Source organism: Pollicipes pollicipes, unplaced genomic scaffold (genome assembly GCF_011947565.3).
Source record: "Pollicipes pollicipes isolate AB1234 unplaced genomic scaffold, Ppol_2.1 Scaffold_4881;HRSCAF=5763_pilon_pilon_pilon, whole genome shotgun sequence".
NCBI classification, from domain to species: Eukaryota; Metazoa; Arthropoda; class Thecostraca; order Pollicipedomorpha; family Pollicipedidae; genus Pollicipes; species Pollicipes pollicipes.
The window spans coordinates 43563197-43589237 of record NW_023596576.1 but is presented as its reverse complement, the minus strand read 5'-3'; the positions used below and the strand labels follow the sequence as shown (position 1 = coordinate 43589237).

Sequence of the window (26041 nt, the reverse complement as noted above, 5' to 3'; positions counted from 1 at the left end):
AGGCGAAAGCTTAACGTGCCGCAATTCCTGGCACGCTCCGTCCTGCCCTCTGACGTCATCTGACCTCTATTGCTGCCGCTGCTAACGGCCACAGGCCACACCGGCCAAGGCCAAATAGCGAGCGCCTAAAGCGACTCGAACTCACTCCGCTACGGGTGGGTGATTCAGGAGACAGGCGTTCTAACCGACTGAGTCATTAGGACGAGCAAATACACTTGCCTATCGGGCATCTACGGGTACGTCTCCCAACTCCATCATTAGTACAGCTGTTCATGGAGAGCCTTCTTCACTCTTCGTCACACCCGCTGACACCGCTTGCACGAGGGCTCGTTGTCATGCGAACGCCCCGCGGGGCAGCTTCATTGGAAACCAGTGGGATGGGGAGGGGGGGGGGAGAGGACGTCCAGCTACCACCGACCGCCGGCTGATCGTCGGCCGCCAGAAGACTACGACCCTTTTGTATTAACGGTTTGCACACGGTAGTTATCACCTCCCGCCCCCCCCCCCCCCCCCCCTCCCCGGCACTAGTTCGTCTCCTGCTGCTTACGCCACTGCCGAGTGGGTCGTATGAGACCCGTCAGGTACGACACAATAAATGCATACATCAGTATCTGACAGACAGAACGGTACTTAACAAATGACACTCCCGACGAAGCCCGATCAATATCTTTGTTTTGACAGATCGTCATTCATCACACTTTCCCTTCAGTTTCCTGAGCATGTATTCGCCGCTGGGCTCGGGCCGGCCCGCCGAGGGGCTTTACATGCCGCTCAGAAGCCACATTACGTCTCCGTCCCTGAGCGGCCGGACGCCTGCGCTGGACCGGTTCTGCACGGGCCTAGGCCGGCGCGAGCAGCTGGCGACCGCGTCCGTGTGCACCGCTGTCCGGGCAGTGCGCGCTGCGCGGCGTCTGACCTGAGCAGCAGCGCGCTTCCGTGCCACGGTGGGCCCACCAATGGCGCCGCGTGCCGACGCGCCGCTCGCCCTGTGCGTCCTGCTGCTGGCCCAACGGACGCTGGCTGCTCGCCATGACGGTGAGCTGGTAAACGGCACGCTGGCCGTGATCAGATGACGGGTGGCTGCCTGGTGCAGCGGGAAACATAACTATGTGATGGTCTAGCTGTCAACTGTGTGTGACTCTGTGTGCAACGTTAGCACGTTTGCATTGAATGCAGGCATTTAATTTTGCAGGGTGGGCCGTGCCGAGCATTGCGGCACTTTAAACTTTTGCCACCGCATTTCATCATTGACTTGGAAGTGCGCGATCGGATGGGCTCACTGATAAGCGTGAGGTCTGATCCCAGAAATTCATGCTTTCGGATGGTTGGGATAAAGCAAAATTTAAAAAATGGATCAAATATTTAGTTTGTCCGCGAGGCATCACACACGTGAAAACATTGAGTTGTCCAGACGTTTTTTATTCCTATTATTTTTTGGCGGTTTTAGGGCGCGTTGATCACGCTGGTCACATAGTGTGCTTCAAAGCTATGCCGGCGCACAGAATCCTGTTCGATGACTTAATCTAACTGAGCCAGAAATGGCGCAGCTGATTCAATTGTAAACAAGGCAATCGGCGTGTCCAGACCGACTACCAGTGTTAAAAATGCTTGCCATCACCATTGTCAGGATCACGTGTAGCAAACGTAAACAAAAATATTAGTGCCTGCATGCGTAGCTTTTGTTACGGCAGATACGAAGATGTAAACAGAAAACGCGTCGCAATACGAACATCTCCGGCAAAGATTTTACGCGACGTTACGTATAAAGGAACATTATGGATGCGCTACGAATACACCCTGGGTCGGCATTCCTTACAAAGGAAGGAAAAAAATAATGGAAATCACTAACACCTTCTCTGACATTTCAAATTGAAATAAAGCAACTATAAGGATGGAGTACTGATCGATTTTCCATTTTCATCTCCATGCCCCAGAGCTGCACACCCAGAAAACGACTTCGTTCCTGGAGACTGTGTGCGATGTTAAGTCAGTGTGTCTGCAGCGAAAGGTATGAAGATGCTAAAACTTTCGTGACGTCACGACGTGCGACGACGATGTGATGTCACGAAACCTCTAGCGGCTGGCTTGCACCCACGTGCTACGACATGTAAGGCGGTTCAAGGGTGTAATTTTATATACTTTTGGGAGGAGGGATGATCTCTCCAACGCTTACTTAAGCATCTTCCTCCTCCCTCTCCTCCCCCCCCCCCCTCCGCCGACATCCCCCTGAGTCCCCAATGCATATGAAAGCGATGGGTCATCGAAAAAAAAATACAGTAAGTTCCGGGGGCACCATTATTAGTCTTGCCCATTTTGTATCACACAGTATCTTATAGGTTCCCAGCGTTTTCTTATGTTATTTCCTTCATATGGTAGAACAGGCAGCAAAAATGTTTCTCAACAAACACGTTTTCCTACCGTCCTCTTTAGGATTTTGATTTTTAAGGATGCATTCGCGTGTTATAGTTGCACCATGCCTTTTTACAATATCGCATGTTTGATTTCATCGAGTTAACAATCATGTTGAACGCCGTGATTGCGCTTTGTTTTGTGCTATGGACTGACCAAATGAGGCAATGTTTTTTTATGTACCAAAGTGTGCACTCAAAGGGCATCTTCATCTAGGGGTGAGAAAAGTGCCTTTTCTGTCACCAACGAAATCTAGAACCATCTAAATTGTCATCTGTCGCCGAATCTTTCGGGAACCGTTGTACTTTAACTCTAAACGCAATAAACCATAAAACAAAGGCAACCTTAATGCAATGCTGCATAACAAAACAAATTCGTGAGTTCATTTGCACTCAAGTATCACTTTCTGGCCATCAAGCGCTGAATGATGATTGAGACGTAACTAATAAAATTATCAGATAACGGGAAACCTAGCATAACCAACTTGTGAGGCGTGTAGTTTCCTATTCAGATGGGGGAAGGGATTGTGCCCCCTGACCACGGATGGAGTTCCTTATCTTCAGTTACCATTTTTAAGCGTTATTATTCATCAAGAACGCATTTTAGGGTTAATCTCCCCAAACCAGTTTCGAAAAACTGCACTCCTGCTTCCAACTGTGAAAAGAAAGTGCGTCAGATCTGTGGAGAAAACTGCTTTAAGTGCATTTTGGAGGCAGACTCATTCATTTTGTCTGCACCTCCCTCCCCCTCCATCCCTCAAGCCTACGTATTTTGCAAAACTGGGTCCCCGTAGAGTTATATATACCCATAACATGGCTCTACAAGTACCTGACAACAATATAATCTTTGGTTTTGTGACGCCATTGTACAATCAGCTGCGTGCGCAGGCGACCTTCACTATCTTCGCAAAATTATTACCGGAGCGGAACTCATACTTCCCAACATGTTAGGAAGACTCAACATCCATTAGCTCGAAGAAGTAAGAGCGCTCGATCATAAATGATAAAGCATATTAACTGGCGGTGCTTCGTCCAGTTTGCCCAAATTTGTGATAAAACACCGCAATTAAAAGGGCTGCGGCTTGACTTATGTGAGGCATGCCATGACAACTCGCACACTTCTCGCGCGTGTGTATCAGCTGGTGACCTTCTTTATCGCTGATATGACATGTTTGACTGAGAACAGTGTTCGTGTCACTCACTTTATATTACGAGCAGGCTTGTACTATGTTTTTTGAAGACTTTGGATTGTTATAGGTGCATGCATTCGGCAAGGAAGTGATGATGGACCAACGTAGTTTCGACCCCAAAATTGGGGGTACGCTTGCTCATATGATAGTTGTTAGCTCCCTGTAGACCATGTATTCGGTGACAAATATTCGGCTATTGCAGAGGCTGTCGTAGCATGTTTTGCAGGAAGCAGTAGGCGACGGCGGCTCTGATTTCAGCCTGTTTTGTTATGTCAACGGGTTGTCGCGTAATCAGCGGAGTGGTGACGACGCTGCCGAGCTGACGTGGAGCGGAGGCGGGCGTACAAGTCACGCTCAGGGCGGCGACAGGTGTCGAATGCGGCTGGAGGCGGTAGCTGCCTGAAATCTGAAAGCGTCTCAACAATGCGCATGCACTTATTTTGTCAAAACAACTTCACGTATCCTGACCACCATCGATCTGCGCTACTTCAAGAGGCGGATAAAATTATCACCATATGGAGAAGAGAATCAATCAGTGTCATACGCTTGAGAGCGCTCTGCTCAAGTTCGGACTTTTCCATTCCCTCATTTGAGGACGCTGCATTCGCCGATGATCCATAAATGGCTTGCACTTTACACCTATACATTTTGGCTCAACTCTGCATGCGAGCTCGTTGCTACCAACACGGGCGTTATCGAGGTGGCACGGTTTTGTTTTCCACCGCCGGCGTGATCGACAAAACTGAAGACGACCAGTGTAAAATGCTGAGCTAGTGGCAAGGTCATTGGGAATGTGCGGGGTATCTTGCGTCTGGAACGCTATATTTATGCCGACCCTCTTTGCAGAAGTGCACCGTGCACAGCCAGTCGTCTCAGACCCCCAGCAGGATGCGAATAGTCAATTCCACAGGTAAGTGAATGCACGTGGTCGCCGATCATCAGCTATGATTTTGTCTTCTATAACAATAGCCCGAGCTATGCCGTGACTTACATTAACTGTTACGTTGATTGTAATACAAGACCCGCTAATAAGCATATTCTCTCTTCGGTCCGCGCAGGGGTCTTATGCCATGCAAAGGCATGCGTCCAGCAATGATCTTTTGGTTACCGGCTCTTACTTTCTCCATTGTAGGGATGACCTGTCGTGCCATGATGAGAGGCTGTGGAGTGTTCATCTAATGGAAAAGAGAAGAAAGGTGCTGCTCATCAAATAATTTAACATTAAAGGCCTAACAAAACGGAAGAGTTCCAGTGGCATGCCCCCTCGTGGGTCCTGAAAAGAACATCATTTTAATTCCAAAGCTCCTGGCTCAATGTTGAACGCAAGCGTGCAAGCGTAGCTTCCCATGACCATGCCCGCAGTTGGTGACACAGTACTCTCTCCCAGCCGTTTGACATGGTTCCCTGTGCACTGTGCGGCCCTGCATCGGTGACCACACACAGCGGTGATCCGCGGCGTTCGCAGCCCTGTTGCATCGGACGATGCCCTGCAAGGAGGCAGGCATACGCGACAAGCGGCGACCGGTCGTGACGAATTCGTCTGCCCGGATCCAAGGTGAGGTGCTTTCCGTGTGCCTATAGCACCGCCCCACTGCCAGCGGTGCCCAGGGACGCCGATCTAGATCTGACTCTAAGCGACGAGGTTGGAGAGGCGGCATCGCACGACAGTAGCCAGGTAGCGTGACAACGTGACGGCGTCGTGTTGCATTTGCCGGGCGCTGGTTTTTCAGCTGGCCTGCAGCAGCTTGTGGTACTTCCATCAGGGGTGTAAGGGAGCACTCCTGCCCTCGACAGAGACCCCCGCCATTCTGCCGACGACAGCGGTGCTGTTGTGGAGATAACAGAGTGGACCGTGCGCCGTGCGAGGCCGGCAGACGTCCACACCTAATGTCTGCGCACAGAACGCAACAACGTTACCTACCCAGGCTCCCGGCCCAATGACGGTCCGCGGTCCGATAAAAATCGTCAAGGATATGCCACCAGCGGTTGCCTCGGTGGTCTGCCACGCGGATGCGTTGAAAGTAGCGCGCTGAAAATGTGGTGCATATACTCGTTTTGAGCCCAACGCCTGAGCGCTACGGACGGGAGCTGTGGACCGTTGTTCTTCATGCGCCAGGCCTCCTTGCGCACCCTGCTGAACGCGGAGGCCAGGAAACCACCGCTGCCATGACCTCGTGGTACAGCGCCACTTCCTGCTAGCGACTATCAATGTCTCCCTGACTGATCCCTGCCACTCGTGCGGCGGACCAGCCATCGGGCCGATTGGAGGATGCTGGTGGTGTTTTGGTTAACGCGTCTTCGTTAACCACCGCGCGTCTGGGAAACCAGAGGTACGGGGTTCGATTCCCCGCGGTGCCCGCCCTTCCTGCCACGCTGAAAGGCAGGCGACGCCATATCGCCTCAGCAGCTGGGCGCGTCGTGAAGCCCCAATAACAACAGCAACGGGCCGAATGGATCCGCCATGCCCCCACTCAAGGTCCTGACGTTGACGACGGGGCTCGGACGAGTGCTGGTCTGCACAGCCTGGCTTACTCGTCAAATGGGGCGTGCGACGGGAGCCTGTGTAGCATGGAGAACCTACGAGTTCATGGCCGGACACCAGAGCCGGTTTGTCAGCCGTTTCTCAGTCCTCGCGAGCCTGCGGTGAAGTGGGCCCTGAGATCCAGCTCCAGCACTTGGAGACTCGAACGGATAAGCACCATCAGCCTGTCCACACGCAACGATGGAGCGTCGTGGTAGCCCAGTCACTCCACATGCGAAGCATGGAGCTACGTGTTGAAACATTTGGTCTCTTTCCCGCTCTGCACCAAGCCACACACAGCCAAACGCCAGCAAGACGTTTATAGCGTCTCGTTGCTGGACGGCCTTTCGCTCGATTGAGGCGAAGCTCAGAATTCACTATGGAATTGTCTCTGTCTCGCGTAGGCCCCGCAGCGGAATGTGCAACAGCCTATCCATGGGTACGTGGCCACCAGAACGCACCAATCCTGCTTCTGCAGGGGGCTCTAAACCTGTGGTTGCTGAGGCGTCATTCTTTTTCAGCCTTCGTGGGGTTTCCCGGATTATGCTTGATGTGGTATGGTTGTGTTTTCCAGGCTATTTTTCTAGCTTATGTTGTGCCAGCTGGTTTTCGTCCGAACGTTTGAAAGACTGCCCAGCATCCGTGATATTCGTCTTCGTAGCGTTTTATATCTTGACAACGCGTTATATCTGAGCTGGGAAGTTTCCCAGTATGAATCTAAGGCCAGTGGAAGGGTATCATGAGAGCAGCGCTCCACGAAGTTCTTGAATGATTGAGATTCTTCCTGCCGTTGATCTCAATCCCAGCTCCAGATGTCCTTCACACGCGCCAAGGCATGCCAGTCGGCTTCTGTCCGTTGCCAGCAGCTCATTGGCAGGCGAAGGCAGCCTAACACTAAGCTGTCTGGCTTCCTCTCACCCGATGACAGGTGCCTCTGCACCAGTGCCAGGCGTCCGGGGTAGGCCATTGTTTCCTCGAGTGGTGCGGACTGTGGTGCTTACCTGAGGCGCCTTCAAAGTTATCCTTCGCCTGGCGTCGTTGACGGTGACGCCAGGTAAGACGACATGACGGATCCCGCTCTCCTGCACTTCAGGCTGTCCCCTCTTTCCTTTCTGTTGGAGTTTTGTCCGCTGCGACATGTGGATTTCAGGTGTCTACTCCATATGTAGGTGATGCAGATGTGCTTTCGAGCAGAACACTGCGACAGATTCTCGTGCCATCTCCACCGCGGAAGCTGCACGTCTTCTGGTGCTGGGCCGGTGGTTTTGAACTGCCGCTTCTACGATCCCGCTGGTAGCGAGAAACTTTTCCTTGACTCATGCAATTGGGTTGAAGGGCGTTGCTGGTGGTCCGTGTGTTCTCCTGAGTAGGGTAAATGTCTGGCTGCCTGCAACACGAGGCCTTTTTCGTTCAGCAGGGTCTTCAGGGCGTCTTCAACGTTTGTACCCATGACTGTGCGATCCTGGAGCTGATTAGCTCCGCAGTGCTAGCAAAAATTATAGAAGTTAGCGATTTTGAGACTAATAAAAGAAATCATCGAAACTTCCGTCTGGTTTCTATTTTCATGTGAACATTATCTTCTGTCGAGGATGATTCCCCTTTGGCGCCTGACGTGCAGCCCCATTTTCTCGACGCGATCAAGGCCGTGTTGTGTAACACGAAGCCACTGGGAGTCAAGCACTGCATTAAAAGCTGCATGCTGCTCTCTTCTAATCAGTGCAGGCATTCCGATAAGCACTTAGTCTACGATGACGTCTCGATGGTGGGTCTTGAAAGGTGCTGACTAAGGGAGCCGCAGTGTCTTCACCAGAAGAGCTGTCAGCTTTTCTTCGCGCGGGCGGGCAGCGGAGAGGCGGCTCCTCGTGGTGTCTGGGGACTTCAAATTGGGCATTCATTAGCTGCGTGAGGCTGTCGATGAAGCCGGTCTCTTCTTCCATATCGGCGGGTTTGGTGTCTTGACCAAAAATCAAACATTGGCTTGCTCGTTAGCAAACTGCAGGTCCGCAGCTGCCGGTTGCGCAATGTTATGTTCGCTCCCCCTCACTGCTCTGTTCCGGTCTTGAAACACCGCGGTCACTTTGATGATGTTGTTCATGTCTCTGATAGCAACAGCGATGCTCTGCACGCTACCCGAGCGCGTCCCGACCGTGAGCCCGCGCCCGGGGCGAGCTCGGCGGCTTTCCGCGACATTAGTGCTACAACAAAAACTCCTGCGGATGGGAGTGCTACGACATTTCATCTACTGCTAATATTTGTACACGACATTGCTGCTACATGACGAAATTCATTCCGCAAAAATGTATACTCGCCATTACGTTTACTGAAAACACTCGTACAGCAATTGATTATGCACAACATTTCTTCTGCCGCACAATTTTTGCGCGCTATTAGTGTTACACAACAATACTAATGCTCCAAAAACTAATGCCCATCATGACCTCCGTAAAACTTGCACAACCGTTGCAATACACTGCAATGCTTCTATTGCAAAAACTTAGACGCGGCATTAGTGTTACACGACAAAATGTCTGCTTAAAAAATGTACAAATGTCATGACTTTCACCGTGAAAACTTGTTAGTATTTACGTATATGCAACATTACTTCCACCGTTAATGCTTGGTGTGGAGTGGCAAATGCGTTGACACCTAGCAGGGATACAAAAACAACTTATAGGCCAGGAGGGAGGCAAACCGAGCGCATTACAATTAAATGTTCGTGGTCCGTGGTTCGATTTGTAGTGCTTGGCGTATGAGCAAAGGCTTTGTTGTGAAAGTCGAACTCTTAATGACGAGTAAAACTTTTCAAGCAGATGCAATGTCGCGTTTCAGTGAACACCAAGCCAGTAGTGCCGTTACGTACGCAGTCGGTGGCCACATCTGCCCCTCATCTGTGATAGAAAAGCGTGTCAAATTGGAGCGAACGCCGCGTTTCGTGCATTTCGGAGCAGTTTGGCCGTTTTTTATCTGCTTGTCCACAAAATTGTTTTGTAACATTACGGCAGTGCACTATACGTCATTTAGCAGAAAAAATTGCGCGTAGAGCTGTTGCTGTTGTAGCACTGTCCGTCGCAATATTTACAGCAGTCATAATGCATCGACACCATGGGGTGGGTACTTGCAGCTTCGCCCAGCAAGGTGCTCCCATGTGTTCGTTCCATTCAGGATTTTGGTGAGGCTTAGCCTAGGATCGGAAGTACTGACAGTTGAAGTTTGTGAGTTATGGCTTCAATCTTAACACGCACCCGGGTGGCCGGCTAGATGCCCTTCCCTCGGGTGGGGGTCAATTTAACCCTCTCCCCCTTGAGATCTCAGGAACTAAGAAAGCTAGAGGGACCAAATTTACAGGGTGTGCTGATCTGTACGTGAACTTACTTAGGTCATAGTTTTAGGTTCTTAGGTTGTGACCTTCGGGTCAAATAAAGCCAAACAAGGTCAAATTCCAGGTTGGTCTCCAAAGTGTCCCCATAACCTAGGTAACTGTCTCTAAGCAAAGGTCACATGCTCAGTTAAGGCTAGTGACCATGTTTGACCTTTTGAGGGTCATGGTGGCCAAAGTCATATAAGACTTCTCCGGATTTTGCATTTGAATAAGCGACAAAGAATACGCCAGGTAGTATGTTGCTAAAAAAAAATGCTGACCTAGGTCATTTCAGGTCAGTGACATATTTTGATATCTAAGGAGTCATGGAAGTTGCATCATGCGGTTCCTGCTATCAATCAATTCGAAATGAGCGCCAGAAGTTACCCCTCACAGCACGCTCTAGAGTAAAAAGCTGGTTGGTTTTGACGTTGGTCTGACCTTTTTACCTGACCTTAGGTCAACGGAATTGGCCCATTCAACATTGGCGTTGCCTAAGAAAGCATCTCAGAGACGTATGGCCTCGTCGAACGCTCCGTTGTTGCATCAGATTGAACGATTCCCTAGAAACTGACTGCTGCAACCATGGCCTGACTTTGACCTGCCATAGGTGAGCGAACTTACAAGTTCAATCTTTTAGATGCTAATTAAGCTAATTTAATTAAGTGAAGCTAAATATTTTATGCTAAACGATCTGTTATTCAATTTCCCACAGCTATGCAAATTTTGCGCAGCTGCACCGCGTCGTTCGGAAACCATTTTAGAAAAACCTTGGGGGGGGTCAGTCTGACCCCCACCCGAGCGGGTGTTAATGCGCAAATGTGGCGTATAAAGATAAGCCGAAGAAGTAAAAGCACTGACAAATTAAGACTTGACTGGGTTTCACAGCAGGCATGATGACGAACGCAGGCTTTTAAAATTAGGTTTTTATTAGTTTTAAGTTTTGTTGTGTATTACTAGAGTCATCTATCACTCTTTGCAGTTGAAGTAATGCCGCTTATAGGTAAGGACTGCATAAGTTTTTGCTGTAGGAGCAATGACGGTTATGTATTTTTCCGGCACACGTTTTGTTGTATAACACTCATATCGTGCGAGTTTTTGCAGAAAAAGTAAGTTGCGTCTTAGTAAGATCGTATGAGTCCCGTATATAAGTAATGACGGTTATAAGTTTTTGCAGTAAAACTTTTTTCTTGTAGTTCTCAGCACCCATGTCGTGTGTGGGCTTTTGCAACAGAAATAATGTCGGAGTTGAGGCTGCGTACTTTTACAGTAGATGTGATGACGTATGTAAGTTTTTGAAGAATAGATTTTGTCGTGTAACACTCATGTCATGTGTAAGACTTTGCAGTAGAAGTAATGTTGCGTATAACCCATGCTTTAGCATTCCTGTCGGTAGGAGTTCTTGCCGTAACACCGATGTCGTAACACCGCACGGCTGGCCAGGTCATCCCCGTGACGTCATGCGGGTCCGACGCGTTGATTGGCGAGCCGGCGACGTGCGACCCGCGGCCTGACCTGGCGGGCCGAACGGCGCCAGCGCTGCGTAACTTTCCACAATGGTATAGCACCACAGAGCTTTTATGACGGTGTAACACCGCAGAGCTTATATGATGATGCTGCTCTACGGAGCTCTTATGATGGTGCAACACTGCAGTGGAGAGTTAGCTTGGCAGTACGACATGAAAGCTACCAGCTAGCGTGATGTGACACGACAGTGAAGAGCTGACATGATAAGCTGACTGACACTGTCAAGATGGGCCTGGCTTGACTGTCTGGACAATTTTTCTTTCTGCTTGTCTTTGGTTAACTTCACCAAATGATGCTAATGCAGGCAATAATTTGGACTACATTTGAGACTGTGAAGATCGGATGTTCATTCTCCTTCTGTTGCCTCGATATTGCACATTGTGTTGGTTGAATCGTCTTCTTTTGCAGAAAATAGGATAGCTGATAGTTAAAGCAAAGCGTGACAGCAGCAATAAGCAAAAGGAGAATTATTGCTGTTTCTCAAGAGTACGTGTTGGCAACGAGCTGAAGTGCCAGCGACACCAGGGAGCGTTCTAATGGGTACTTTCCGTGTCCGCAGCGTTTCGGACCAGTCGTGCTCTGGTGGCTCCGTGTTCGACTGTCGGAAGAAGCAAGCCGTCTGCGAGCGTAAGTAAGCCAGCATCTTCAAACAGACCGCATGCTTTGCGCAGGGTCTTCTGGCAGAATGAACCGGCACACATGCAGCCGAACATATACGCAGGATCAACGCATTCTGGTTAGTGTGCGGCGGGTCTCTGGTACGATTGTAAACATTGCTATCGGAACAGAGGTGATCAACCACGTGGCACTAACTATATGTTAGACCGGCAGCAACTATATGCTGGACATCTGAAACAATCCATCATGAACAGTGGGCCTTTGGCTTCAAGAGTTCTTCGATAACGATAATTGTGTGAGTCACATCGTGATTTATATAGAGAAAAATAAGAACAACCTCATGCTCTGGGCATGATAAATAAGTGCAGAAAAATATTTTTAAGTGAGCATGAACAACTCAGGGATTTGCAGACTAAGTAGGGATCTTTCAACTCACTGGCCTACAATTTCTTTAGAAAAACCTTAGGGAGTTCGCAAACTCCCCGTGTGGCAACGGACATTGCTAGTACACTAGGAAACTTGCGAAATCCCTAACTTATATCCAAAAAGAAATTATTTTTACTTGCGATTCACATGGTGCTGGCCCCACTGGACATGTTACTGTCCAGCAGCATCATCCCAGTGTTCAGCTCCGCGCAGCCCGGAAGCCAACCCATCAGCTGCGCTGGACTGCAGCGGAGCCTGCCGACATCACACTGCCGACCACCTAGTTCTGTGTGTGATTTACTCAAAACAACCAGTGATTATCTGTCATCAATGCTCGTTAATGAGTGTAAGCTTTGAACCGAACGCTAATGTATGTGGCGCCCATAGTTCTGTGTCGTTTGCGCGTGGATACCTGCATAGCACGTCTGGCACATGTTTGAGATATATGTTTACCCTGTTGAATCATTCTGTGAGGATATCTACTTACGCAGAATATTTTTTTGACCAATTTCCCATTGCATTTGTAGGTAAAAAGTTGTACAAGTGAGTGGCCAAGGCGGTCAAGGTGGACTGAGGTGGTCAAGTGCTACCCACCTCAGCAGCTAACCACCTCATTACTTGACCCACCGGCCTGCCCAGCTCGGAAAAGGCATGTGATTTGTGTCCAGCAAAGTGGGTGGGAATCATTCCAAAATGCTGTGAACCGCATCACTTGCCAAATATGCAGAGCCCACTCAAACATCTCCTTCGACAAGGCGAAGTGTAGCGTCCTGGAGGACTTTAACGAGCGCCTCCCAGGTGCAAAAAAGGCGAAAAATACACTTTTAAGCGACCACTGCACTTACATACATCACACGGAAATCTTCGATACAAACCCACCCAAAACATCTGGCCTCGAGTCATACAAAGATGTTGCTCGATCAAAGTCGCAGAGTCAATGCAAATGCAAAGCCTGAAGCCTACATTGACTACCTTGAATTTTTCCTGGAGCCTGTTGGAGCCTGTCGCATATGACATCATCTGGTAACGTATTTTTTCTTTAATCGAGATGCCCTATAAAACGCCGCCGAGAACAATGCGTCATGTTTTGTTTTTTTAATCCACTACACGTTTATGTTTTGAATCGAACATTTTCCTCATGTGCATGTACCGAAGCAGGCCCACAGCGGAAGTACCTATACTTTCTGCTCTGTTTCTTTGTATTAGGAGCGTGAGATTGCTCGTTACATTACGTTAGAGATACGTCCGTTAGTCTCAAGTAAATCGATGAATCGAGGCCAAAAGCTCGCTGTCCATTTTGACCCGTTTCGGATGTCTGAAATATAATCATCGACGTTTGGTTGATTATCTCTGTTCTTATTACAGCATCCGGCTGATGTAAATTGTGGTCGAAAGTGCGATGCCTGACACCAGCATTGCTTAACAGTCATTAGGCTGCCCTAGGGCGGAACGTGAAGTCATGACTGTAGAGGTCATCATGAGTAAGATTACCTTTACCAAATCTGCCCGATGACAATGAGACTGTGCCCAAGCCAATTCGCTGTCCATTCCTAATCAGTTATGCCCTCCAGTTACCAATCGGTATGCATTTTCTCAAAATATGATCTTAATTTATGGGAAATTTTCAAAAAACTTACACCCAAACTGACTTGTTTGCAATGACCACTGCAAAAGTGGTGTTAATGTAGCTCATGGCTTAAGGAGTACATCAGCAACATTGTGTAACAGTCCTCGTGCACCATTTATCCAACAATTCATAAACGTTTTATTGATACCTCTACCCATCACCTTAATTTTCCCACGCCTGTATCAGGACAAACGCGCTGCTTATTCTGTATGAGTACCCATCTGACATAGGAGTGGGTTGTGACACATGACATAATGACCTTTCAACCTTCATGCTAACTGTTCACTAGCGCTCGGGTGAGGGACCAGTTGAATCCCTCGGCGGTTTTTAAGGAATGATTCCCGAACGGCACGGCAGCCAGGCCTTGGCTGTCAGCGAAGGCCACTTCAAAGGAATCGATCAATCTGATGCCGACAACATCATTTTAGTCAAAGCCATACGTCTCTGAGACAGTTTTTGGGGGCAATACAACACTCGAATTTATAATTACAACAAATTTCCTTAACGGGTATGTCGGGTATGGTTGGGTATGAAGGTCAAACAAGGGCCAAAACTAAACTGCTTTTTCACGCAAGAGCTCGCTGTATGGAGTACTTTCTTGTGCCCAGTTCGAATCTGTTGATGACGCGGTGCGCAAAAGACATGCTCCATGGATTTCTGGAAGATCAGAGCAGGTCACTGATCTGAAACGACGCTAGTCAACCTTTTGTTTTCAGGAACATACCACCCCACGTAACCCTGACGACTATTCAAATGCCAAAATAGGAGCAATCTCGTAGGCATTTGATCACCTTGACCACTTGGAGGTCAAAAAAGGCCACAGATCTTAGCTGAAAACCAGTGACCTTTTGCTTACAACAGGTATCTAGGTTCAAGGCGGTTGCATAATGAGGTCTGGAAGCACTTTGAACATCTACCTGCGGCTTGGTTTTGCTTGATCTAATTTGACCTCAAGGTCATGACTAAGGAACCTTAAATTTTGACACAAATGAGTTCACTTGCAGGTCGGCCAACGCTGTAAATCTAGTGTCTCTAGTTCCATGAGTTTTTTTTAACCTCATGGAGTCAAATTGCCCCGAACCTCACCCGAAGCAAGGGTTTTCAAGCAAGAAGCAAGCAAAGGGTTTTCAGCCGGCCACCCGGGCGCGTGTTAAAATGCAACAAGAAATGTGTGCACAATATACCTTATCCTCCGATCATGCCAACTTTCTTTTCGTGCTACTACCGGGCTAGAACGCGATGGTGGCTGTCCGGTTTTTCTTACTAAGTCTGGTATAGCGTCGCATCGTATGCCTGACCCCCGTGCGCCCGGCCGATCAGTTTACAGATTGGCGTTCACCCCTGTGCCCAACACGCGCTCTTCGGGCCAAGTGACCTGGTCCGGGGTTAGCCTGGACACCTGCGCCACTCGCTGCGCGCGCGCCGCCCCCGCCTGCCGCCACTTCAGCTTCCGCGACCGCCAGTGCATGTGGGTGCTTTGACGACCGGGCACACCGCGCGTACAGGCGTTCGTTAGGTGAAGCATCAGTGTCAGATGCCATAGAAATTACGAAGGCTGTGATGAAACGTTGTCCGCATTGAGAGCTATGACGGCGTCCATAGTGTACTGTTTTGCTACCAATGTGGAGGGCTGTTTTCGAGACAGTTGGCTGCTGGTAAGCATGCTCTTTTTCACTGTTTCTTCACATCAGCCCCAAGTCACGTTTTTCTTTTTTTGATACGTAGATACCATCCAATTTGAGAATAGCTGTCCGAGCGGTTCCACGTGACCTGTTGCGTTTGCCGCAGTTTGGGATGTCGTGGTGGAAGCTCCGGGTGCGTCAAGAGTGGAGAGCTGATCAAGGATTTCTCGTGGACGTACTACTTTCTCGACGCGAGGAAGCTGGCGACCATAACGCGAAGAGTCCTTTTAAAACTGAAGGACGAGGCCGCCAGCAATAAAATTAATGACATCATAGGTGAGAGCTGAAAGGGATGCAGGACCAAGGCTTGCAGTCGTAAACGTAAAGTTGTTGCCGTCATTGTCAATGTTGTTAAACATTGATGGAGAAAGACTAATGAGACGCTTTGAGTTGTGCGAACGCAGCTAACATAAGTGCGCCACATGAGGCAAAGCAGCTGCAGTGTGTGGGCAGCACGGGAAGGCTAAGCAATGCCAGCTAGTCGGATCGAATTGGCCATGCATTTCATCGCTTTGACATAAACTTTTAAAAAGTTTTGTGACTGACAGGATATAACAGCATAAATCGCTAAGCATATCACTGATTGCTTAAACTACAGTGCAGTTTCTAAGCTTTGATTTTCACGATAGAGCGGCCCGTGGATGCATAGACCTAGATCCCAATAGAGCTGTACAGAAGCCAGATATTCAAACTCGCAGCGGTGTTATCCCTTCACGATGAGCCTTGAGCCGCCTCGAAGCGTCGCGAACGTTATCATCGGCAGTTGGCCCGGACCCCATCCGCAGGACGTCTCGGACCATCGCCAGAGGACTCGGTCAGCCGCGCCGCGGGCGAGTCCGTCCAGAGGCTGTTCACGTCCGAGCTCGGTTCCACTGCGCTGATCGCCAACGGCCAGGTGGACTCGCTGCCGGTGGACTGTGGCCGCCGACCTCTGGCCGGCATACCCGGCCTGGTGCCGTTCGTCACCGGCGGCGAGCCGGCCACCCCCGGCCAGTATCCCTGGCAGGTGAGCGACGGCCCCGTGGCCGCGGCGCCAGCGGGACGCGCGATGGCGCTGGCGCTTGCTCGGTGGACACCGAGGACGGCGACGGATAGCGCTGGCGCCTTGCTCGGTGAACACCGGCGACGGCGACGGATGGCGCTGGCGCCTTGCTCTTTGGACACCGGCGACGGCGACGGATGGGGCTGGTGCCGTGCTCGGTGAACACCGGCGACGGCGATGGATGGCGCTGGTGCCATGCTTGGTGGACACCGGGGACGGCGATGGATGGCGCTGGCGCCCCGCTCGGTGGACACCGGGGACGGCCACGGATGGCGCTGGCGCGTGCGTGTTCGGTGGACGCCGGGAACGGTGACAGATGGCGTTGGCGCCGTGCTTGGTGGACACCGGGGACGGCGACGTCCCACGCACTGACATCTCTCGCCGCAGGCTCGCATCCTGGTCTTCGAGGGCGGCAGTGCCAAGCACCAGTGCGGCGGAGTCGTCATCACCAGCCGGCACGTGCTAACTGCGGCTCACTGCCTAAGAGCTGTGGGGATTGCAGAAACAACGGTACGTGCCTGGGAGTCAGGGGGACGAGGAAGTCCCTCTCTGAGATGCGTGGAGGGTGGTGGAATCTGATGCATCTAGTGTTATCTTATATATTTTATGCAGTGCTTCCAAAAACCCGGCGGACCATAATCGACGTCCTAGTGTGAGATCAGTGAGAGCCCACACCACACTATATATATATATATATATATATATATATATATATATATATATATATACATATATATATATATATGTACATATACATAATTGTATATACATATAAGCGTGTTTCTGGAGCTGATTGTCCAAAAGATAATCTGGAAACCACCAGATAGCCCTGGTCGATCTCATCTGTAAACTGACTTATTTCTCTCACTTGATGTGACGTAATGCCAAACGTAATTGACAACGCATAAGACTTGATGCATACAGTTTTAAGAGAGCCAATGTGGCTGTCCCAGCCCGCTTTTATTCAGTGCCTTGGGAAGGGAGCCAGCTGGCGACCGCCATTTCGTTGGATCAGAAAGCTGAGCATTAAGTTATTAAGTGCATTTGTGAGGAACAATATGATTACCAGATCCCCGAATTACATTCAGTATTGTCGTGGTGATAAGCCGAACTCAGACCCGGGAGGCAGCGTGAAGTCCATTGAGCCCCTCCCCCTCTCCCACCCTCACTTGGCTGCGCCAACGGGTGCGATGAGTCATACTCACATAGAGGGCCATCCCCTGCTGGGTAGCCGGTTGGTGTGCGTATCTCAAATGGTCAAATTGAATTTTTTGACGACTTCCAAAATGGTCTGCCTGGGCATGTCTGTGGAAATACCGCATGGAGACATTTTCAGAAAAACTGCCAACTTGTTGGCAACCGCTGCAGCCGTTGATGCTTTCTTCCGGGTTTCGAATTCGTGGGCGCACGGATGTCGATTTGTATTCTTTTGCTTGGGCCACTGTTCCGTCTCCCCCTCCCCTCCATGTTCAATCTTGCCAACCAACGGCGAGTTCCCCCCTACCTAACCTTTTGGAGCCCAAGAACATGTAAAACATTACAAACAAAAGTTGGAAAGTGATTGAAATTTAAAAAGGGCTTCTTCGAAAAGTTTCGCAAGTAAAAAGACAAAAGAAAATGAAATTTGTGATATCATGTCTCGTTAAGTGCACCTTTCTGAGTAGGTCACACTTTTAAAGCTCCGCGGCCGTTTCGTGCTTGCTTAAGTTTGTCTGTTGTTTTTGTCGCACGCTGCATGCTTTTGACTACGTGGCTCTCCTCTATTGTTGACTATGGTCTAGTTTTGTGCTATGGTTGCAGTGCGTTGGCGTTAGTCAGCGACGTGTCAAGTTATATTGACCGTAGCAAAGTGCGTTGTTTTGCTACGAGCCTCGGGGCCGATGATCAAGTGCCCGATTGGAGGGCATGGGGACAGGGCCGGGCCTTCAAATATCAGTTAGAGGGCCTCTTGCACCGATTGGGGACAGCCTGAGACATTGTGGGTCTCTACTTCGGTCAAAAACTGCTGACACCGAACAGTCGGTTCCGTGTCGGTCTGAGCCCTGGAGACCCATTTCCCAAACAGGGACAAAGTTGGAAACCGTGATTTGCATTGGCCTGGGCCCCTGAAGCAACGAGGGCTTCTTCGTTGGTCAGACGCCAACAGTGCTTGATAGAGCCAGGCGAGGCCCCGGAACCGAACGGAGGGCTCTCCATTCCATTTCAGCCAGTGGCCCGTCATGCCTAACTGTGGTCTCTCCTGTCAATTGTTGGACATCTACAACCATAAGCGGTCGTTCGCATCAATCGGACCCTGCGTCCATCTGGAGGTAAATGCCAGGGCCAGTGGGCCTGCGGCGTCGGGTAGGCGACCTATGTACACCGGTGACAATTTGTATTCGTTTGTGAGGGCCTTGGCCCTCCCCCCCCCTCCCTAATATTGAGCTGCCCCCCCCCCCCCAATATTGGCTTGTCCTCCACCCACAATGTTTTTCGCTGGAATGCTCCAAAAGCGTGAGTGATGATCATAACACAAAGACTGTCTTCTTTGATCTTTCTGCGTAGTTGTGTTTTGCATCACTCTCTTAACAAAAAGTCATGGATGCTCTCACCACAAGATACAAATCGCAACAGCTGAGTGGATAAACGAGACGATAGACTTTACATGCCTACCGCTTTAGATACACAATGGTTTGTGAGATTAAAGTGAAAACCTCTGGAATATGGGGATGGCCTAAGTGGCTAAGGCTAAGGCCTAAGGCCTGCATGGCTAACCTCGTCTCCCTTTCCCACAACCAAAATGCGTGTTGCCTCCCATGACCGCCATAGAAGAGTACCATCGGCGCCCTAAGGTGGCCTCTAAATGGGCGCCCTCACGTGCCGATCAAAAGAGACGCGTACGTCCAGTGCCTGCTCCCTGGATCCATGGGCGCAAAATGACCACTGCAGTCGACGCGCCCGAAAACTCCAATGAACAACAAAGAACAAAGCTCCCTGGATCCAGCCCTGCATGACTTCCATACACCTTACATTAAATACTTTTATAAATTATACAAGGAATAAAAGCGCATATTGCTTTAATCAAAATAAAGTGGGCCAAGTCCAGTGAGAAAAACATGGGTGGGGGGAGGGGGGCCAGGTTGTCGGGCCCTCGGTTCGGCCCCCCAATAATTTGCAAAAGCTGACACCCCTGCCCATGTATGATGTATCTCTCCAGGAGTTTCGGTATGGATCAGGGGATCCCGCCCTTGTGTCAACGGCATGACAGCCGGTAGGTTCTCCACACTGTAAACAATTGACCCTGAATCTCCTGACCGAAAAATATAATGTGCCCCCTAGTAAGGCTAAACACTGGGTCCCTTGCCCGAAAAAGGAAAGGAGTTCCCTTAGTACTCAATAGGGCGCATCGCAAATAGGTCAAATGTGAAAAAACAGCACGAACGAAGCGTCCATCCTTGCTCGGGAGCATCATGTGAGGTATATGACGTCACACAGTTTTGAGCCTGCATGCCCAAAATCCTAGAAACAAGAACACCAAGGTCTAAGCCGCCCATGGCCGGGGTTGAGTTTCCGTGTGACCGAGCGGCGTTGGCTGCTGCGACAGTGGACACCTAGCGCCCGTGGGTGACATTCTGATGAAGAACAAACGAACCTCGTGTTTGACGTTGAGACAAATTCTGACGATGTAACGCCATTGCCTTTGAACACATGTGCTTGCGTCCTCGGTGACCTGCAACCTTCTCGACGACATCTAGATTGTCACGAACTTCAGGTGATGTAGGTGTAGGCCGCTATCATCGCAGCGTTCAGAGCATTACTCAGACGGCTGGAGGGAAGGAAAGGTCGATTTGTTGTAATGCCGACTTAAAGAGTCTCTGAGTAAGCGAACTGCGCTGTTCATACGATTGCACAACGCCAAATTTGTTTGACATGGATGTAATGGAATGTAAGCCACAAGTTCAGAGTTAGCTTTTATGCGTTTCTTTTTAATTTGTAGCTGTCCACACTAAGTCACGAACACATGCCATAAACTTAGTAAAATGGCGCACATGCGATCGAGGGCTACTGTATGCGCCCGCCCTCGCCTTCTTCTCAAAGTTGGGGCTTGGACGTTTTTACCAAATGAAGAGGACACTACGCTCCCGGGTTAAGCAGTGTCTGCGGCCACATTATTGTAGATGTAGGGGCTGGCGTACTTCGTCCCAGGGCGACGCAAAACGCCATCTTAACACGCGCTCGGGTGGCTGTTTAATACCTTTGATTTGCTCGGGTGTGCGTCAGTTTGACCCCCTCAGGTCTCAGAACCTGATCAGGTCAGAGGCGCCACATTTACGGGGTGTGGAAACGTGTACGTGAACCAACGTGTGACCAGATGTGAGGTTCATAGCTCATGATTTTCGGGTAATATAAGGCGAAAACAAGGTTAATCTCCGGATTTGTGTCCAAAGTGTTTCCATGCCTTTCGATGCAATCATCGTGTGCCCAGATACCTGTTCTAAGCAGCAGGTAACTGGTGTTCGTTTACGGTCAGTGGCCCTGTCTAATCATAAGATGGTCATGGTGACCAAATGGTGTAAAATGCTTTGATTTAAACATTTGAATAAGCGTCAAGGATTGCGCAGGCAGTATGTTCCTGAAAATGAAATGCCGACATGGGCCATTTTAGATCAGTGACCTATTCTGGCGTTTAAAAAATCAATGGAAGATGCTTAATGTGGTTCCTTTTATCGGTAAAACTAAAAATGAGCACCAGAAACTACCTTATAGAGCAGGCTCTAGAGAAAAAATACAGGCTGGCTTTGGGCTCGACCTGACCGTCATGCCCGACACTAGGTCAATGGATTTTGTACATTTAATTGTTCTGTTGCCTAAGAAGCTTTCTCAGAAATGTATGACTTCGTCTAGCACTCCGTTGTTGCATAAGATTAACGATTCCCTAGAAGCTTTCCTTGCTGAATCCATGTCGTGACTTTGACCTGCCATAGGTCAGCGATCTTACAAGAAAGTCTAAATTTTTAACCAAACGATCCGGAATTCCGTTGTCTACAGTTGTGCAAACTTTGACGCGGCTGCGCCTCGCAGTTGGGAAACTATTCGGAAAAACTTGTGACTCAGATTGACCCCAAACCAGCGCGCGTTAAGGGACCAACGCCGACTTCTGAGCAAAACATAATATGCATTCCTTATTTTTTGTAACTGAACATAATTCGCATCCTTTTAGAATAAGATTTCAAAACAAACTCCCATAGGTAAAAGCTACTTTGCTTTCTTTGAAGTCTAGACACTAGAGATGTCATGCCTTGGAAGACTGACCATTTTGGAGAGGCATAGCCGGTTGCCTTACCCCCCCCCCCCCCCCCTGAACCCGCCCTTGACTTCGCCTCGCAGAAATCGCCAGTTGCGGAACACCACGGGAAACATGAGAATCTCGATCTCAAGTCAAACGGACGTGATTGCAGCGGTATCGACAATCACTTTTAGAGGCATTTCTGTCTGGAGATCCCTAGCATACTGGCTGTTTTCGCCACCGCCAAGGTCCGCTCTCACCGTTTGAAATATGCGGATGGTACAGACGAAGCCAGCTGCAGGCTTGCTCACTTCCATAGGTTCATCTTCCTCACACGCGCACGCACGAGTCCAACAGAACAGGACAGGTAATGCCACTTCCAGCGAGGTCGAGGTCGAGGGGTGACCCCGATCCTGAGTACAGCGAGCAGGCGACTGATGACTGGTTTTCGTTATGTTGTTCTGCATTTTGATTAGGTTATTGATTACATGTGGGCATGATCATTTCAGGTCACAGTTGGAGAGAATAATTTGGACGTAAGGGGCTCATCAAAACAAGAATTCATTGCAGAGAACTTCCAATTTCATCAGTTCTACGGCAAAGGTATTTCATTTGCTATGACGCATGAGAAAAATGTGGGAATGCAGCGGGTAGTTTCCGATAAATCTCAAGGCATGGTGATCTGCACTGCATCTGAGTAGCAATACCAATGGGGCTTCCTGGTCGCGGCGACTGCTCGGAGACCCGCGCCAGCATGGCCGCCGGCCAGGGCCCTCTGCTGACAGGGGTGTCCTAATCAGAGCTTTATTGAGCTGGCCAGCGTGCACTTAACAAAGACCATTTGCAAATTCGTCATCAGACGCTGACTGGTGTGGGCACAAGGCAGCGTAGAGTTCACCTGCTGAGTGGTGTAGCAATGTGCCCAGCGAACCTGCGTGAAAAGTCTGCTGTCTGTGCCGTCTGGGTAACATTTTGAAGTCAAGTCCATGGGACTCAGTTCGCAACTAAATTGAAAACGATTTTTTTCTTAGGTTAAAATGCTGGACCGAAAACCTATCAGCCCAGTCACACGCGTGGCAACCGAGCGCTCGAGCTAGTGTTATTTGCCAGTCTTTAGCAGGTAGTGATATGTGCCGTGGTTATTAAGTCCAGTGTTTTTTCCAAACTAATTCAGACACGCGCCGTTTCAAAAGCGTATTGTTGCTAGAAACAGACCGAAAGCTGTAGTTTGAGCCTTCGCGTCAGAGGGGTGCCCGTGAATGTGGAATAGCGGCGTGCGGTGGCGGGGTCTGCCCGAGCGTGCCTCGCGTTGGCTACACACCGGCAGAGACCTCCGGGCTATGACGCCTCGCCGGTAAGTGGCTTGGTCGAGGCGTAATCAGCCTCCGAGGCGTAACCGAAGGCCCCGGGCAGCGTAATCTGTCCCCGTGCCACCGCGCCCCACTCACAGGCCCTGGACCCCTGGGCAAAACCCAGTACTGGAACGATCTGATGCTGGTGAAGCTCAGCAAGGCCATCGAGTTCAACAACGTCGTGCAGCCGGCCTGTCTGCCGCTGCCCGGCCTGTTCGAGAGTGACCTGTACGCCCGCTGCAACGTCTCCGGCTGGGGTGAGCACGGCCGCTCAGCTGACCTGGCGGCGGCGTGCGTCCCTCACGGACTGCCGTCGAGAGGGCCCGGCTCGTCTCGCATGGGCTGGTGTCGGGGGCATTCAAACAATCGTTGGCCGGATTGTTTGAGGGATGTGGGGGCAAGTTCGCTTTAACCCAATCAACAGTCCGCCGATTCAAAACGTTATGTTTTGCTTAAACTTTTTTATTTTTCTTTTAGTGGCTTGTCCTTGTCGTCTCAGTGGCACACCGTTGCCCCCCGACATTAGCGAGCATTCTGGACCGTGCTGAGTCTAATGGTGCCTGTTGTCTCTTGGTTGTCACCCCGCGGCTGGTCTCACAACGGCCTGCTAACACTGTTCGCCGTCTGGTCTCACAATGGCCAACTAATACTGTTCGCCGCCTGGCCTCACAGCCGCCTGCTAACACCGCCCACCGCCCGGCAGGCAAGACCGAGGAAAGGGAGACAGTCTCCTCAGTGTTGCTGCGTGGAGTAAGTACACCGCTCGTCAGCAACGAGTACTGTCTGGCACCAGAGGTGTACGGCGCAAGCTTCAACCCAGACATCATGTTCTGCGCCGGAAACCTCGACCCCTCCATGCCGGCCGACGCTTGCCAGGGCGACTCCGGCGGCCCGCTCACCTGCGAGCTACCCATCTCCGGTAAGTCAGGGATGGGGGCGGCCCGCTCACCTGCGAGCTACCCATCTCCGATAAGTTAGGGACTGGGGCGGCCCGCTCGCCTGCGAGCTATCCATCTCCGGTAAGTCAGGGACGGGGGCGGCCCGCTCACCTGCGAGCTACCCATCTCCGGTAAGTCAGGGACGGGGGCGGCCCGCTCGCCTGCGAACTACCGATCTCCGGTAAGTCAGGGACGGGGGCGGCCCGCTCACCTGCGAGCTACCCATCTCCGGTAGATCAGGGACGGGGGCGGCCCGCTCACCTGAGAGCTACCCATCTCCGGTAAGTCAGAGACGGGGGCGGGCCGCTCGCCTGCGAACTACCCATCTCCGGTAAGTCAGGGACGGGGGCGGCCCGCTCACCTGCGAGCTACCGATCTCCGGTAAGTCAGGGACGGGGGCGGCCCGCTCGCCTGCGAACTACCCATCTCCGGTAAATCAGGGACGGGGCGGCCCGCCCACCTGCGAACTACCCATCTCCGGTAAGTCAGAGACGGGGGCGGCCCGCTCGCCTGCGAACTACCCATCTCCGGTAAGTCAGGGACGGGGGCGGCCCGCTCACCTGCGAGCTACCCATCTCCGGTAGATCAGGGACGGGGGCGGCCCGCCCACCTGCGAGCTACCCATCTCCGGTAAGTCAGGGACGGGGCGGTCCACCCGTCTGTTGGTTGCAGCGCTTGGACAAATCGCCACAAAATGGTAGGTCAGCTGCCCGATGTTAAAGACTCGTTTTGCGCTGACTAGGCGTTGACCGTTGGTTGGTTTCCTAGCAAAAATGTGTGTGGGGTTAGGGAGCTTGTCCGGCAGCTTTCTAAAGGCATGTCATTTGCTCTGACATAAACGGCATTTTCTTGTTACGCCACGGCGAAAAATACGTGTAACGCAATGCGGAAATGCCCGCGTCTATGCATAATCCTCGGGGCTAAAAATGCACCACATACTTAGTCCCACTTCCTAACTTTCCGCCTCATTCTGAACGTTTGCAAAGCCTGTTAATGCGGAGAAGCAATATGCACCGGCCATAGGTGGGCTTGATGGTTTCTTCGCCCTGGCGGGAGGTCCGCTAGAGTACCCGCACAGAGCCCGGACAGAGGCCCTTGTGCGGGGTAAGTCTCGGTTACGTGGGACTACTAGATGCACGCAGTCTCGTCGCGCTGCTGTCCATTCCCATTCATCACACAACCCCAAACTGGCCCATATTCTGGCCGAGAGGACTCTCATCTTAACCAAGTATGTGGACCACAGTGTATGCGCTCTGCAAACCAGCGTGTGCCAGCGTGGAGTTCAGGCTTATCAGTCACACGACGTGCCGCTGGCTTACAGAGCAGGACTTCACCGAACGCTTCGCCGTGTACGGCGTCGTTTCCCACGGCCATCTTAAGGGCTGCGGGGAGGAGCCGGGCGTCTACACCAAGGTGGAATACTTCACCAACTGGATACTGGACACCATCAGGAAGCTGAATTGAGATGCCAAGTCTTTCTGTGGGCTTGTTTTGTCCCCGGTCTTCTTGCGTGCTTTAATTACGATTCGCATTGCTAAACCGCGCAGTCGTGACCTGTGAAGAATAGTGAAGCTTTAAACACCGGTCATAAAATTTAATTGGGCATCCAAAGTGCGTTTCTGGACGATCTGTGAACCACGCACCGTGAGCCAAACGAGACCTTGTGTCTTGAGGATGAGAACAAGTCGAAATATTGAGTACCGTCAATATGGCTGTTTTTAGCAGTACATCATTAAGTCGGTACCTCCTGCTCATGAAGATCATAATGAAGATCACTCAACCTGCCCGTTACTCGAAACGGGCTCGAAAACGCAGGCTTTCCATTCACACTGCCAACCCATGCAAAGCTGATGCAACATCCTCCGGTGCGAGATCAGCGTTGGGGTCCACGCAGTCCTAGACCCGAACACCAAAGAGAAATACGACGCGACGACCAGGGGACGCCTTCAAGCATTTTTAAGTATTACGGGGACGTCACGGGGGCAGTGCTGCCACCGAATGAGTGGCTACTGGGTGAAAGCGCATCGTGCAAGCGCTTCTTTCACGCCTTTCAGTTATTTCGTTCCATACGATGATCAAATTGTCA

At 50.7% G+C, this 26041-nt stretch overlaps 1 protein-coding gene across 2 annotated transcripts; it reads left to right on the top strand.

The window, feature by feature from the left end:
* Positions 1–849: 849 nt before the first annotated feature.
* Positions 850–25653, top strand: LOC119101391 (transmembrane protease serine 12). Of its 2 annotated transcripts, XM_037224727.1 has the most exons (13): positions 850–1035; positions 4445–4508; positions 5064–5153; positions 11564–11631; positions 14996–15143; positions 15464–15633; positions 16143–16363; positions 16787–16909; positions 22175–22268; positions 23116–23274; positions 23721–23902; positions 23953–23986; positions 25277–25653. In XM_037224727.1, the coding sequence occupies exons 1-13, from the start codon at positions 957–959 to the stop codon at positions 25417–25419; spliced, it is 1575 nt and encodes a 524-aa protein (XP_037080622.1). In that variant the 5' UTR covers positions 850–956; the 3' UTR covers positions 25420–25653. The 2 variants fall into 2 exon arrangements, with proteins under 2 accessions (XP_037080622.1, XP_037080621.1); XM_037224726.1 differs by lacking the exon at positions 23953–23986 and having other exon boundaries at positions 23721–23936.
* The last annotated feature ends 388 nt before the right edge of the window (positions 25654–26041 follow it).